Below are 17,162 nucleotides of genomic sequence, written 5' to 3'. Positions count from 1 at the left end.
GACGTCGGTGCTAGCGGATGATTTAGTCTGTTTCTGATGGTGTTTAATCTACTGTCTCAATGTGTTATATTCCTGGATTTAACTAGTTCCATGTGATTCTTTAGCAACAAAACCCCCAAATGTTTCTGTTAATGATAGTGTCTCAAATCATCAAAGGTAGTTCATCATATTCATCCTCCTCAGGGAAACGTGGTAGATGAGAGATACTTGGGCAAATATGCAAGTATTTCTGTTGCTTGAACAGTAAAGTATTTTTTTTATATATATAAATCTCAGAATTGCAATATATAAACTCACAATGGCAAGTTATAAAGTCAGAATTGCGTGATATAAAGTCAGAATTGTGTGAAATAAAGTCAGAATTGCAAGTTATAAAGTCAGAATTGGGAGTTATAAATTCAGAATTGTGAGATATAAAGTCAGAATTACGTGATATAAATTCAGAATTGGTTGATATAAAGTCTGAATTGGTTGATATAAAGTCAGAATTACGTGATAACCTGCAACTGTGAGAAAAAATAGTTAGAATTACAACTTATCACACATTTCTGACTTTATTATTCGCAATTGAGAGTTAAACTCTCGCAATTCAGAGAAAAAAAGTCTGAATCGTGAGATTAAAAGTTGCAACCTCTTTAATTTTTTATTTAGTGGTGGAAACAAGCTTCCATAGTAAAGCATGATGTTAGAAATACCAAGGTCATACGTTTGCATCAAATGTGTACCTTGAATGAAATTCTCATGGAGAATCTCAATGGAGAAAATGAATAGTTTTTTTTTACTTCAGGAACTCAACTGTTTCTCTCTGTTACTTTTTGGTCGAAGATATTAGATATTTTGTAGTGAGATTTAATCTTATTTGACACTATATCATCACTTTTCCATCCCTGAGGAGGAAATGCTTGAGATGGAAGCATTTACTTTTTCTGTGGTTTCTGGGCTGGACATTAAACTAACACCTCTCTTGATCTCCTCTTGTGTTTTTTTCCATGTTTCTCCTCCAGGAGCTACAGAACGGTGAGCTGAAGGATGGACACTCGGCGGTCCACCGCTGCCCTCTAGAGGGTGTGTATTCACATTCACCAATCAGACATCAGACACTGCAAAATGTCCAGTATTTGAATATTTGTCTTCTTTTCCAGTACAAATATCTAAACATTCTTATATTGAGACTGGAGATATTAAATGACAAGATGAGGTGTCTTGTTTTCTAAAAAAATTATCAAAATTAAGTGAGTTTATGCTTAAAGTCTGCATGAAACAGAAGTTGGGATCATCTTTTCTTCCCTATTGTGATGTATATCTGAGTGAAACTGCTAGAAAAACTATAGGGTGGGAATTGATTTTGTCCATGGCCAATTGATTGGATGGTTGTGGTTTGCTATCGGTCAATAGTAATATGTTAAGTCATTTTGCTTCTTAAGTAATTGAGTCTTGATATGAGAATATTTAGATATTTGTACTGAAAAACAAGACAGAAATACTGAGTAAAATCTTTTTGCAGTGTCTCACATACTTATGGACCCTACTGTATGTAAAGTGTGCTCTCTGTGCACTCAGTGTCGTGTACTCACTGTATTTGTGTGTGTGTTTAGTGGTTTTGCCTCCAGAAAAGGCTGAAGGATGTGAGAGTTTTATTCAGTATCTGCCGTCTGAGGATGGAGAGAGAGACCTGAAGGAAACCTGCAAAGGAAAGAAGCGCATCAGTCTAGATGTAAGTTCACACACCAAGCAACAAACAATAGCTAAATACAAGGACATCATTTATGGAGCGCACCTTTGTAATTATAGAAGTGATAATAAGCTACATATTTTCAGTTATCATTAATATCTAAATATTTATTTCTCTACAAAATGACATACACATGACATGTGTGAGAAGACTATTAAATTATTTTTTTAACTGATTCATTATCCGAATAAACCTAATCATTAAAATGGATTAAACTGTAAGCTTTATTTTAGATTAGATTTTAGCTTTATTTTAGAAGACGTTTACTTCCCAATCAAAATATCTCTAAAATATACTATTTTTTAATAGCTGTACTAAATTTACTTTTTACCTTTATGCATTTAGCGGATGCTTTTATCCAAAACAGTTTAATATAAAGATAACTAATATAACTAATAACTTGTTTCCTGAGAAAATGATCAAAATTAAAGGGTTAGTTCACCCAAAAATGAAAATTATGTCATTAATGACTCACCCTCATGTCGTTCCACACCCGTAAGACTCCTTTTATCTTCAGAACACAGTTTAAGATATTTTAGATTTAGTCCGAGAGCTTTCTGTCCCTCCATTGAAAATGTATGTACGGTATACTGTCCATGTCCAGAAAGGAAATAAAAACATCATCAGACTATTCCATGTGACATCAGTGGGTTAGTTAGAATTTTTGAAGCATCGAAAATACATTTTGGTCCAAAAATAACAAAAACTACGACTTTATTCAGCATTGCCTTCTCTTCCGGAATCCTTTCCATTGAATTGATTCCATTGAATCCTTTCATCTGTCGGCATTGGTAATGCACTTTTACGTCACTGTGGTTATTTTTAGTGATTTGGACATCTGCGACATGCACACTTACGCACCATTCAAAAAAATATAGCAATACCAAAATACAAACAATGTAGAATAGCTTGAATACAGCGTGCGTCTCCCTCAGACTAAACGAAGCTCTGCCGCACCGGATAACACGTCATCAGCGTCACTGCGGAGTCGTGAACCACACTCCGGAGCAGAAGGGGGCGGTAATGCACCAATAAGCTGGATGCCAACCGCCCTAAAACAGGAAAGAAGAAGAAACAGCACACCCTGCGTTCCATTTGGAAGGGCTCATCCCTATGCCCTAATCCCTTCAGAGGGTTTACCTTCCGGAGTGAGAGCTTCGAAGGGATGAAGGGTGTAGGGTTCAACAAAACTCTTCTTTTGGAACGCACTTCTGCTTCATCTTAACGAGACAATCAAAGAGGAGTAGATTGTGCACGCTGTGCCCTTTGTTTAACGTTAGTTTATTTATTTATTTTAGGTTTATCGCACCATGTATATTGTATATATTTTAAACAATTGAATGGGCCGATAAAGGGAGCTGTAAAGTATTTTTGTTGAAGTACAATGTCGTTTGACCATAATAATGTACCAAATTTAAGTCGTATAAATATTACAGTATAGAAAAATATATACATTTATAGTTAAAATCGAACTCCGAGCCTCCTGTACCCATTCTGTGAAGTCAAACAACTTCCCTGTGTAAAGGATCGTGGGGGCCCGAAGTTGTTCCCTTCAAAATCCTTCATTCCGAAGGGCCCTTTGAAGTGGCCAGTTTTGAGCACTTCGGTTTGGAACGACCCTTCAACATGGCGGCCATGATTATTTTCACTCCGAAGTGCCCTTCGGAGGGCGATATATCCCGTTTGGAACGCACCGGGAGTCGTGAACGCGGATTGACAACAGACCCGGAAGAGAATACAATGCTGAATACCAAAATGTATTTTCGATGCTTCAAAATGTCGCTGATGTCCTAATCACCAAAAACAACCACAGCGACGTATAAGTGCATTACCAACGCCGACAGGTGAAAAGATTCAATGGAATCAATTCAATGGAAAGGATTCCGGAAGAGAAGACAATGCTGAATAAAGTCGTAGTTTTTGTTATTTTTGGACCAAAATGTATTTTCGATGCTTCAACAAACTCTAACTGACCCTCTGATGTCACATGGACTACTTTGATGATGTTTTTATTACCTTTCTGGACATGGACAGTATACCGTACATTCATTTTCAATGGAGGGACAGAAAGCTCTCGGACTAAATCTAAAATATCCTAAACTGTGTTCCGAAGATGAACGGAGGTCTGACGGGTTTGGAACGACATGAGTCATTAATGACATCATTTTCATTTTTGGGTGAACTAACCCTTTAAGTTTATGCTTAAAACAAGATCAAATATCTGCCAATGTGGTTATAAAAGTCAACTTGTTTTTCTTTTCTGACCACATTGGCTGATATCGGTCGTTTGTTGTTGTTTTAACCATTTTGATCAATTTCTCAGATAACAAAACTAAAACTCAACCAAGCCCCTATCCTTTATTTTGCATATGTCTTGGGCAGGAATTATTTAAATGAGGAATATTGTGATGTGTTCGTTCCCGGAAGAAAACTCAATACTATAATGGACGCATTTCAGGGAGTTCAGAAACAGTGACACTGATATAGAGAATAACTCAGCTGGAGGGACTTTGTGCTTTGGAACTTTGCAGAGTTTTTTCAAGCTCAAACAGAAACATTACACACTAAAAAATGCTGAAAATATCTAAAACCATTTAAATGACAATAACACAGAATATATATCTGTGTTCACTGTAAAAACTCTGCTCTGATAGTGCAGTAAGAACAAATGAGACACATCAGTGATATCCGAGTGCATTGCCAAAGGCCTGAAATCATGGCATATACCGGAAAGTCTTCTTGCTTTACTTCACCATCCATTCTGATGTAGTTCACCCGCTCGGCATCCCCACCTACAGACGCCCGCAGCATCTCCAGACATGTGCTCGTCCAATTATCATCTTGTTACCGGATACCCATGAATTACTGCTGCTGCCAAAAGCTGTAACTGAGAATCGAGGTTAAAAACTCCCTTACACATCCTCTCTAAACAGCTCGAATGGCACTTTAAGAGTTAACCTGAAATATAATACCTGTAGATTACATTTTTTCTTCATCAAAAGAATAATATAACCATAAATAAACATTCTGTCATAATTGACTCCCCCTCATGTTTTTCCATATCTGTATGACCTTGTTTATTGTGTGCAAAAAGAAATGATGAAGCTTCTGTTTTACATACAGTAAAATGAAAGTGGATGCCTAACGTCTGTATTTACTGTGTTTTAATTTTTAGATTGTTTGATGGTTGCAGAGTTATTTTAGTATTATTTATATACTATTATAGTTTTTATTAATATTTAGAATTAGCTTTCATTTAATTTTTTTTTTCAGTTTTATTTTTAATTTTAGTTCAATTGTTAGTAATTTTATGTGGTTTTGTCATTTTTATTCTTTTTTTTTATATTACTATTTAGGTTTCATTTTTCTTTATTTCAGTTTTAGTTTTTCTTTTTATTTCCTGCTGCTACTTATTTTAGTGCTTCAACTGCAAAGGCAACATCTCTAATTTTCATGTAGTTTCTATTTTAACCTATTGTAATCTTAGATTTGTTTTATTTATATTTATTAGGTTCATAGTAAAAGCCTATCCAGGGACAAGAGCTGCCAACCACGTGCAGTCAAATTAAATAAATGAATAAAATGACATGCAATGATGACAGTTTTCATTTTTGAGTGAATGATTTCTTTCCTAATAGGCAGTTACAGTCATTGACAGCCTCCTGCTGGTCGCGTGTGTAACTGCATGTTTGCGTGTTCTGATCCCTCAGGATCTGGAGTGTAACGTGTCGCTGGTTGATGACAACAGGCAGGAGTGGGTCTTTACCCTCTACGATTTTGACAACAGCGGAAAAGTCACAAAGGAGGTTTGCAAAAATTGCAAATTTTTTCAATTTACATTTCAGTTTAGCAGTCCTGCAGGGACGATGTGTCTGCACCTTTAAGTGAATCAGCAGTGTTTCATGCACAAGTGTGCTGCATGCTTGTTCATGCAGTATGAATGATGTAACCTGTTAATGCAGTTATGCAAATGATTGCACATACTGTATGCAAATGATTATGTGCTGCAGATGTGTGAAACAGGCCTGCTGTAAACAAACATGCTATGCATCTGACATTCATTCACTTCAATAAAATGCATGAGAATGTTTTAATGATGTCGGTGTGTTGTGCATTAGGACATGTCCAGTTTGATGCACACTATCTATGACGTGGTGGATGCCTCTGTCAATCACTCGTGTAACAGCAAACAAAAGACCCTCCGAGTCAAGCTGACGGTCACTCCAGAACCTGGAGCTCGCAGGAAGGACGGGACACACGCCGGGACCGGTGAGACTCTGCAGAACACACATACAAATACAACCACAGTGGGGGGTATGATCAAAATATTATATTTGAGAATGAGTAACAGTATATAGATCATGATATACAGTAGTATTCCTGTTGCTCAAACAGTAGATCAGGGCCAAAGTCATGTGTTCGATTCCCTAGGAATGCATGAACTGATCAAATGCAATTTAAGTCATTTTGGATAAAAGCACCTGCCAAATACATAAATGTAAATATAGTTATTTCATCTGGAAATACAACAAAAAATAGTTAATATTAGCACACTGTAATTTATGGGTGCACACAAATTGGTTTGTGTCTAGATGGACTCAAAGTAAAAGATCAGATGATTCATAAACAAATGAATCAGTGCAAAAAAGCTAAAATGCTAAAAGTTACAAAGATTCAAAACAGTCAAAAACTATAATTTGTGGGTGTACACATAAATAACTTTGGTTTCTGTCTATATGGATGGACACAAACCAAAAGATCAGATGATTCATAGCAAATGAATCAATCAATCAACAGTTGAGTGAAAAAGACAGTGGAAGTGTTATATAACAAGATCGTTCACGCTGTAATTTCTGATTGAATAAGACACATTCAAAGCAACCATAATCAACTTAACTTCACTTTGTTTGTGCCTTACTTCCTTTGCTCCCTCTTCAGAGAGAGATGCTAGTCGTTTGAGTCGCATCGAGTCGACTCACACGGAGGAGAGCCGCGGTGGCGACAGACGGCAGCCCACACACGTCAGGTGAGCAGCTAATGTTCATGTGTCTAATGCACAGCTTAAAGAGTCGTGTGTGGCTTTGTTATGTTTTCTTCGGGTTCCATTGTTGATTATAATGTGAGAGGTCTAGTTTTGTGTTGCATCAAATGTAGCGTATGAAACAATTTCAAAAAGTAATCATGTTATCTAACATGCATGATTAGACTATGCCTAAACTTCACTGAATTTGTTATGCCATGTATGTCCGCATGTGCTGTATTAAAGCATGATGGATGTTTTTTCCGGTGATGTGACAGAGGTCAGCCTGCTGAAGCTCACGAGGGGAATCACTACTGCGTGGATGAGAACACAGAAAGACGAAATCATTACCTGGATCTGGCTGGAATTGAGAACTATACCTCCAGATTTGACAGTAAGATTTTTGTGAATGTGCATGATAGCACTAAAAAACAACCATTAAAGGGTTAGTTCACCCAAAAATGAAAATTCTGTCTTTATTTACTCAACCTCATGTCATTCCACACCCATAAGACCTTCGTTCATCTTAGGAACACAAATTAAGATATTTTTGATAAAATCCGATGGCTCAGTGAGGCCTGCATTGACAGCAAGATAATTAACACTTTCAGATGTCCAGAAAACTACTAAAGACATATTTATAACAGGTCATGTGACTACAGTGGATCAACCTTAAAGGTACAATTTGTAAAATTTTTGCAGTAAAATATCCAAAAACCACTAGGCTATTGTTATATATTTTGTCCAGCTGATTACTAACAATATCTCTAATGTTTTCAACTACTTGTAAATCATGAGAAAATTCCCATTCTAAACAGTGACACGGGGCAGTGCAGTCGCCTGTCAATGACGCAGTTACCTTTGTTACCGCCTTTACTGACGTAGAAACCACATGACAACAGTGCCGTGGACAAATGCGGAAGTAGAGTCTAGCGTCCAGCAAACCACTAGCTTGCTTCAAGCAGTTCCTTATTTACTTCTTGCACGTTTTATGGTGGATTGTGTTAATTATTTATGGAACATAATTACTGTTTACCATCTGCCGCTGGTTCTGTCGACAAGGACAGTTCCCGTAAACTCATGACCGGAAAAGCGGAAGCGGTGCCGGCGACTGTCATAATAAAAGTCACGCTGCTCGTGAGGCGTGTGTTGATCAATCGCTCCAGCTCCTCGTTCAGCTCCCGCAACACTCGCTCCTGCTCTGCTTCATACTACAGTAACGTTAATAATCGCATCCACAAACATGAGTTCTTCCAGACTCCAATCCCTATTCTTTTGCACCGTCCGTTGAGATGGAGACCACATGTCCCAAGTTTCCGCTCTAAAACTTGGCGTCATCAAACTACGCCTTTGTTTTGAATAGGCTTCTAGCGACCTCTAGCGGAAAAAAATATCACAAACTGTACCTTTAATGTTATGAAGCGTCGAGAATACTTTTTGTGCACCAAAAAAACAAACAAAATAACTTTATTCAACAATTTCTAGTGATGGGCGATTTCAAAACACTGCTTCATGAATCAGTGGTTCGGAGCGTGTTTCAATGCAGTCCTCACTGAGCGATCGGATTTCATCAAAAATATCTTAATTTGTGTTCTGAAGATGACATGAGGGTGAGTAATAAATGACAGAATTTTCATTTTTGGGTGAACTAACCATTTAAAACAGACACGTGTGAGTTGTGCATTTCCAGTTTAGATGGCAAACACTGTTCACAGAAAAACTTGAGCTGTTTGAAATGATTAGAGATTGAAGGGAGAAGCCTATAGCCACATTTCACTTCAAAATCCCCTCAAAAAAATACTTTTTTTACAAACACTGAAGGGTGAGTCTCACAAAACCCATCAGGAATAGTCATATTTCACCACAAAATTAAAGAAATTTGCATTTTAGGACCTTAAAACATTAACATTTATTAGGGGCCAAGCACTGAAGGTTGTATCAAACGGATTGTATCCGTTGGCGTTCTTTTTCTTCTTCGTCTTCTTCTGCTCTTGAAGTCTATGGCAGCCCATAGAACCACTTGAGGGAAAGTGTGAAATTTGGCACACAGTTAAAAGATAGTCTGAACTGTGTCCATACCAAATTTGGAGTCTCTAACTCAATCCCTCTAGCGCCACCAGCTGTCCAAAGTTGCACTTTGTTAATAACTTCTGAACTATAAGGGCTAGAAGCAAAATTCTTTTTTCCTCTGATTCCTTGTGTCAAGACGAATCGATTGGCCGTTACTCAGATTTTCACAAAAATTGAACCAGATCATCTTTAGACCATGCCGACAAAAACTTATGGAATTCACGTTGATTCCTTAAACCGTTTTCGAAAAACACGTGAATGAATTGTACATAATGCTTGCGAAAATAGAAGTAAGGCTGTATTTCTGCAACGCTTTATTGTATTCAGACCAAGCTTGGTACATGTTATCAGAAGCATGACCTGAAGCATCATGCAGTGTTTTGGTGCAGCGCCACCTACTGGTGCGGATATATGAAAAATGGCTATTTTTGCTTATAACTTTCTGATGGGTTTGTCCAAAAATCATAACTTTGGTCTCGTTGGATTCGGGGAATCATGCCGAGTCGAATGATATCCCATATCAGCTGTTTTGGCCATCAGCCATTTTGAATTTTGTGCTAAAATGCTGTATTTTACAAATGCATTAGTTTGTTACGAAACTCGGTATGGGTCTTTGGCACCATACCCTGACAGTACACAAAAAGTTTAGGTGCAGCGCCACCTTGTGGTCAAAAGTTATAACAAAATTTACAAAAAATGTAATAACTTTTGACTATATTAACCAATTGTAATGTTTCCTCTGGTCATGCTGAGAACATAGATATCAAATTTGTCATAGTCGGCTGAACTTCCTGTCCGCCATATTGTTTTTCTTTAAAAACCTACTTTTTCGAACTCCTCCTAGACCGTTGCTCCGATTTCCACCAAAATCAAACCGTATCATCTCCAGACCATGCCGAAAAAAGTTATGGATTTCAAGTCGATACATTAAACCATTTTCATATACCGGAGCAAAGAATTTGAGGCATGATGCTAAAACAAGCTGTATCTCTTCAATGCTTTGACATTATTTTCATACTTTAAGCTCAGCCCCTCGTTTCCCATAAAAATTTCATGACTGCAATGCAAAAGAAAAAATAAGATATTATTTTAATTGTAAAGTGTTCATCATGGTAGTATTTGTTGTGCTGCATTTAATTTATGCAGATTTTTTTTTTATTGCATTTCATTAATTTTCCTAAAAACAGGCTTAATTTTCTTTATCCATTATATTATTCCTTAATTATGTTCATTGTGCTGACAATTTATAGAAGATAAATATCTTAATTTTGTTCTGATCCTTTATTACATTTTACTCCTTAATTATGTTAATTGTGCTGAAACTTTAAAAAAATATATAAATATCTATATATCTAAATATAAAATATAATTAAATAAAAATATAAATATTTCTCAATTTTGTTTTGATTCTTTATAAAATATTATTCCTTAATAATGTTCATTGTGCTGAAACTTTATAAAATATAAATATCTTAAATTTATTCTGATCCTTTATAAAATATCATTCCTTAATTATGTTTATTGTGCTGATGCTTTATAAAATATTATTTTGTATATTATTAATTTTCTCTGTTTCTGCAAGGTTCCTCTCCTCCTGCCACCCAACAAGAGCCGCCCTCACGGCCCTCACACAACCAGAGTCGTTCCCGGTCCCATGAGCCCGAGACACACGCCCATCAGCGGCGGTCACAGGTCATCGCCGACCACTGTGTGGCCCTGGATCCCCGCGTGCGCAGCGCCCCCCATTTCATCAGATCGCCCAAGGGGACGTCAAAAGGAGCAGGTGGCGGCCAGTCTGCAGCCAAAATCAGCAAATGCCACGGCTACTATCCCTCCATGCAGGGCATGCATGCCACAGGGGGTCAGGATGTGTACCATCTACCCCAGCAGAACCAGCCGCAAGCCCCGTCGGGTCACCAACACCCTCTCCTGCACAGTCACAGCAAGAGGGTGAGAGCCAAAGCCAGAGAACAGGCCCTGTCGCCTTCAAAACAACCCTCGCCAGCGCCGGACCGTGAGCAGACCGCTGGCTTTGTGCTTCCTGTGGTCCAGCGACATGAACACCATCATCATCACGAACATCATCATCATCACCACTACCACCACTACCATCAGACATGAGTTCGCCCTGCGACGCCCCGGACGATTCTTAAGTCATTTTATGGAGCGGAAACTCTGCTTTCATAAAGCTGTGGATTTTAGTTGATCATGTAATAGAGCTTTCAGGTAAACAAAGCAGAAGACCGTGCCTGTCAGGTTTGTACGGGTCATTCCTGTTCTGCAGTACGGATATTCAGAAAGTATTTTTATATAAAAGCACATATCCAGTGTTGGGGAAAGTTACTTTTAAAAGTAATGCATTACAATATTGCATTACTCCCTAAAAAATCGAATTGAGTTAGTTATTTTTTATGGAAAGTAATGTGTTCTGTTACTTTTGGATTACTTTTTCTCTCCTAGGCTGGTCTTGCTTGTACGGAAGAGAATTAGGGCCAAGCAATAACAAAAAAATAAAACCATCTCAAGATTAAAGTCATTATAATGTGAGATTAAACTCGTTACATTTGGAGAAATAATATGAAATACAATGTTGAGAATAAAATAATTAAATTTCAAGAATAAAGTTGTGTTTCAAAAAAACCCTGTTAAATTTAGAGAAAATTACTTAACTAAAATGTTGAGAATAAAATAATTAAATTTCGAGAATAGTCATATTTCGAGAAAAAAAAAATTCAAGAAAATTTTGAGAAAAAGTTGTTTCGAGAAAAATTTTGAGAATAAAAATAAAAATTTAGAGTTTATTCTTGACATTTTATTTCAACTTTATTCTCGAAATGTAATGATTTTATTCCCCGCATTGTATTTTGACTTTTTTTTCTAGAAAATTACAGTTTAATCTTGCATTATAATGATTTTAATTTCGAGATGGTTTTATTTTTATATTATTACTTGGCCCTAATTCTCTTCTATATGCTTGTCTGATTTTTAATAAAAAAAAATAAAAAATCAGTTTTTGGCAAATGTAAAGGCCCTTTCACACTAAAAGTGAAATGAATAAGCCTCAGGCTGATGGAAATGCAAATTCACTCCTGTACAGTAGAGGGCGCAACAAACAATCAATTTGCAGAAGAACAGGAACTTGTAATTCTAAGATATTTTGTTGTAAATTTAAAAGTAATGCATTAATTTACTAGTTACTTGAAAAAAGTAATCTGATTACGTAACTTAACGCAAGTTGTAATGCGTTACCCCCAACACTGCATATATAAAAAATTCAGAAATCTGCTCTGGTCAAACTCAGGCACTTATTAAGTTTATTAACTACAATGTGATCATTTACACATAAGAAAAAACATGGAAATAGAGCTTAAGTTAGTCGTTGCTTAACGTTTACATGAGGATGTCAACTTAATTTTTCTTCATGTTTTGATTGTTTGTTTTTACAGGATTTGTTTTTTTTACAAAAGCCTAACAGGATGCAAAATAATATTGAGGACATATAAATCTATTATCAGTATATTTTCCCCATATATAATATATACCCAATAAAACATGTTTTATTTTCACATTTTAATTAGAGACCCAAGGAGAATGAATATTCATTTTCATTTTGTCTCTAAATATTCACCCCTACGTTCACTTAAAAGAAACACATATGATTTCCATATTTAAAATTTTATCCCGTATATTATTAAGACATATAATGAAATGTACTGCATAGAAGGAATGACCCCATATATTTAAAATGATCATACAACTTAGCCATGATGCTCTGCTTGGTCCCTCAGATGTGGTTTTGTGTGTCTCTTCAAGTATTTTCTCCTAAAAATGGATCTCAGGTGAATGGTGCTGCTCTGTAGCTTTTCAGAAAAAGAAAAAGAAAAAAGAAAAAGGCTATTTCTCCTTTGGGAGACCTGCCATGGACTGAACGTCTCCCTCTTACCAGAGGAAATATCACCACTGCCAGTTTGAATGCTAAAATATCCTTTATGTTTTAAAATAAAAACTATATGAATATAAACATTTTACTGTATGATTATACTGCATATGCATATTTATCATGGTTTATACATATGCATTTGTTTTTTAAAAAATATTTTAATAAAATACATCTACTGCATTTGAGATCTGCCTCTTATTCATTAATTAAAGGGTTAGTTCACCCAAAAATGGAAATTCTTTCATTAATGACTCACCCTCATGTCGTTCCAAACCCGTAAGACCTTCATTCATCTTCAGAACACAGTTTAAGATATTTTAGATTTAGTCCGAGAGCTTTCTGTCCCTCCATTGAAAATGTATGTACGGTATACTGTCCATGTCCAGAAAGGTAATAAAAACATCATCAAAGTAGTCCATGTGACATCAGAGGGTTTTAGAAGTTTTTGAAGCATCGAAAATACATTTTGGTCCAAAAATAACAAAAACTACGACTTTATTCAGCATTGTCTTCTCTTCCGGGTCTGTTGTCAATTAAAGGTGCAATATGTAATATTTTCTGTCCACTAGAGGTCGCTAGAGGCCTATTCAAAACTCACAAAAAAATCAAGAAAATTGATTTAAACAATAAAACTAAATGTGTTGAGTTATATAACAATGATTAGTTTTCTGTCTATAAATATATCAAAACAGTTGTTCCCTTGTCTATTAAAGCATGTAATGTATTAAAGCGTCTTTGGTGGTTCCATGGTTTCTACAAAATAAAACCGGAAACCGAGGGTAACGCGGGTACGACGCCATTGACAGGCGACTCCTCACACGTCCCGGAGCCTTGGATAACATTGCAATTTTCTCACGATTTACAAATAGTTGGAAACATTTGGGATATTGTAAGTACTCAAGTGAACTATATATAACACTGGCCTAGTGGTTTTTGAATATTTTACTGCAAAATTCGGTGAATGTGCGCAGGGTGAATGTTAAAAACGTTTTTTCCTATCACTAACCCTGACATTTTGGAGGATTATTAATTCCTCGTGAGGTGTATATTACTGTAATTCCTTTCATCCTTTGCAATCTAATGGTTACTTTTCTTAAAGCGGAACTCAGTAAGACTTGCGAAGCTCCCCCTACAGGTTCCTTCAGTGAATCACACTGTCATAAATACTCCAAGCGCAGCTCTGGACTACAACGACTACAACGCTCACCAGCGCAGCAGTTTTGCAAATACAGTACAAGAAATCTGGTGGGTAATTTTCAAAATTGTCTTATAAAGTCATAATATATACATTGTCTTTGAATTACCGTTAAAGGTACAATATGTAAAATCTTTGCAGTAAAATATCCAAAAACCACTAGGCTATTGTTATATATTTTGTCCAGCTGATTACAAACAGTATCTCTAATGTTTTCAACTACTTGTAAATCATGAGAAAATTCCCATTCTAAACAGTGACACGGGGCAGTGCAGTCGCCTGTCAATGACGCAGTTACCTTTGTTACCGCCTTTACTGACGTAGAAACCACATGACAACAGTGTCGTGGACAAATGCAGAAGTAGTTTATAGCGTCCAGCAAACCACTAGCTCGCTTCAAGCAGTTCCTTATTTACTTCTTGCACGTTTTATGGTGGATTGTGTTAATTATTTATGGAACATAATTACTGTTTACCATCTGCCGCTGGTTCTGTCGACAAGGACAGCTCCCGTAAACTCATGACCGGAAAAGTGGAAGCGGCGCCGGCGACTGTGTCATAATAAAAGTCCCGCTGCTCGTGAGGCGTGTGTTGATCAATCGCTCCAGCTCCTCGTTCAGCTCCCGCAACACTCGGTCCTGTTCTGCTTCATACTACAATAACGTTAATAATCGCATAAACGAACATGAGTTCTTCCAGACTCCAATCCCTATTCTTTTGCACCGTCCGTTGAGATGGAGACCACATGTCCCAAGTTTCCGCTCTAAAACTTGGCGTCATCAAACTACGCCTTTGTTTTGAATAGGCTTCTAGCGACCTCTAGCGGAAAAAATCACAAATTGTACCTTTAAGCATTTTGTCACTCTCGCGTGAACGTGAACATGAGGCGAGATTGTGTCGGGTCGGCGCAGCTCAACTTTCAAGTGCTGTTTTCTGGCGTAGACGTGCCAGAGGGGGTTAGTGCACGCCTCAAACACACCACTACAAGTCAATTAACCATCGTAAGGACTTAGAAAACTATTTATGAAGGTAAAAACGTTAGTTAGTTCTGCTTTAAATGAGACCGCCTAGATGACGCCTTCAAATGCAACCTTCGGAGGATGCAGCCTTCCAATGAGACATGGCTAATGAATAATAGTACAGTACAGTACCTTGCTGTGCATTCTGCAGGCTCCAGCGCCACCCTGTGGCGAGCTGCCAAAGTATAGCTCCATATTATTATTTTATTTTTATAATATTATATTGTATTACATTTGTAAGTCATTTTTATAATTTATTTAGTTCATTTTTATATTATAATTTTATATTTATATTATTATATTTTTAAGCAAAGACATGTCAAGTGTTGTCCTGCAAACAACATACAGTGGATACGGAAAGTATTCAGACCCCCTTAAATTTTTCACTCTTTGTTATATTGCAGCCATTTGCTAAAATCACAGTCACCCCCCCCCCCCCCCCTCATTAATGAAAAGAGAGAAAAGAAACCTCATTGCTTCACACAGGCTACTCTGCTGTCCCAGACGACGACATCTTTGTCTTGTGTCGGCCAGACGGCCACCGTATCTTCTCCGAAAGGGAGGAGTGTGCGCGTTAGTTGCAGTTCGCAACCTCACCGCTAAATGCCGCTAAAATTCACACATTGCACCTTTAAGAACCCTTAAGATTCTTCAGGAACTGAACCATCAATAACCGCATCATAAAGGAAAGATTTGAGATGTATAATCAAGTTATGTAAGTATACACAACAAGATATCTGAGAAGGACATGTTAGGCTATCCAGAGGCTTCTGTCAGTCTGAGGAATCTCAAAATGGGGCGTCTTGCGTCTTTTTCTTTTTACTATGACACCTTTTTTGTAACAACATCTAAAGCTTTTTGTAAACTCGTGTAGGTGCATTCAGCACATTTCAGAAGAGCATATAGGCCTATAATACAAGGTCTTAACGCGATGTGTCAGACTATAACTGGTTATAAGTCGTTTTTCAGCGCAGGCCAGTGAGGATTTAATCGGGGGCCAAATAAGGACCCCAACCGCGCCACACAATGCCATCCGTGAAAAGCGAGGGGAGGGTCGGAGAAATGCTAATGTACCTACTTTGTGCTGCGCCAGAGAACCTCCTCTGCCATTGACAACTGGCTGTTTCCATTCGGAGTGGGTGGAAGTTAGAAAATAATGCCAGTTAAGCGTTGCCACTTTCACACGGTCACCCACATTCCTTCATCTGCGCTCAAACGCGCAGCGCGACGGAGACGCGCGGAACTGACGCGACGCATCGCTGCTCTGCACTTGCACCTCACATAGAGAAGGTAAGAGAGCTCTTACTACATTCTGACTCTGGATAATCTCTAACTCAACCCTGCAGAGTGTGCAACAAGGGCCTAAGATGACAAAAAAGAGCACGGGCACATTTTTATCCAAAATACCATGTTTAATATAACGTAACAATTATTTTATGATGCTTAGGGGAAACCATGTTAAAAACACATATCATCTTATGCTGTTTTAGAGTATTATTTTAGCAGGGAAACTTTGTTTGTGGTTGCATTACATGCACATGCATATTGGGAAGAAGCTCAGGCTGATTAATCTGATGATATTTTGAGATGCCTGATGTCAGTCCATAAAAATCTACCTTGCTGCACAGTGCACATTTACTCTTTTCAAATGTTATTTTGTGAATATTGTGTAAATATAGTTTAAAATAATGTTAATTTCAGTGCTGCAGTTTTGTGTGCACCTCACCTTTTTGGTTGTGGAACGGCCCATTTATATATATATATATATATATATATATATATATATATATATATATATATATATATATATATGCACACATATATATATATATATATATATATATATATATATATATATATATATATATATATATATATATATATATATATATATATATATATATATATATATATATATATATATATATATATATATATATATATATATATATATATATATATATATATATATATATATATATATATATATATATATATATATATATATATATATATATATATATATATATATATATATATATATATATATATATATATATATATATATATATATATATATATATATATATATATATATATATATATATATATATATATATATATATATATATATATATATATATATATATATATATATATATATATATATATATATATATATATATA

The 17,162-nt window shown here is 36.4% G+C and overlaps 1 protein-coding gene across 1 annotated transcript in view; it reads left to right on the top strand.

Annotated features, from left to right (window-relative positions):
- The window catches only part of nkd2b (NKD inhibitor of WNT signaling pathway 2b), a 57,329-nt gene extending 46,030 nt beyond the window's left edge, over nt 1-11,299 (top strand). Inside the window, exons 4-10 of the mRNA XM_067397261.1 lie at nt 1,005-1,065; nt 1,596-1,714; nt 5,443-5,538; nt 5,851-6,001; nt 6,671-6,758; nt 7,031-7,146; nt 10,405-11,299. Coding sequence (XP_067253362.1) covers nt 1,005-1,065; nt 1,596-1,714; nt 5,443-5,538; nt 5,851-6,001; nt 6,671-6,758; nt 7,031-7,146; nt 10,405-10,943 — 1,170 coding nt within the window. The 3' untranslated portion in view covers nt 10,944-11,299. The remainder of the gene's footprint in view (nt 1-1,004; nt 1,066-1,595; nt 1,715-5,442; nt 5,539-5,850; nt 6,002-6,670; nt 6,759-7,030; nt 7,147-10,404) is intronic.
- Nucleotides 11,300-17,162: the final 5,863 nt, after the last annotated feature.

The sequence above is a fragment of the Chanodichthys erythropterus genome, chromosome 2 (genome assembly GCF_024489055.1).
Source record: "Chanodichthys erythropterus isolate Z2021 chromosome 2, ASM2448905v1, whole genome shotgun sequence".
Lineage (NCBI taxonomy): Eukaryota > Metazoa > Chordata > Actinopteri > Cypriniformes > Xenocyprididae > Chanodichthys > Chanodichthys erythropterus.
The sequence above is the reverse complement of the archived record's forward strand: the minus strand, read 5'-3'. Positions and strand labels throughout refer to the sequence as shown.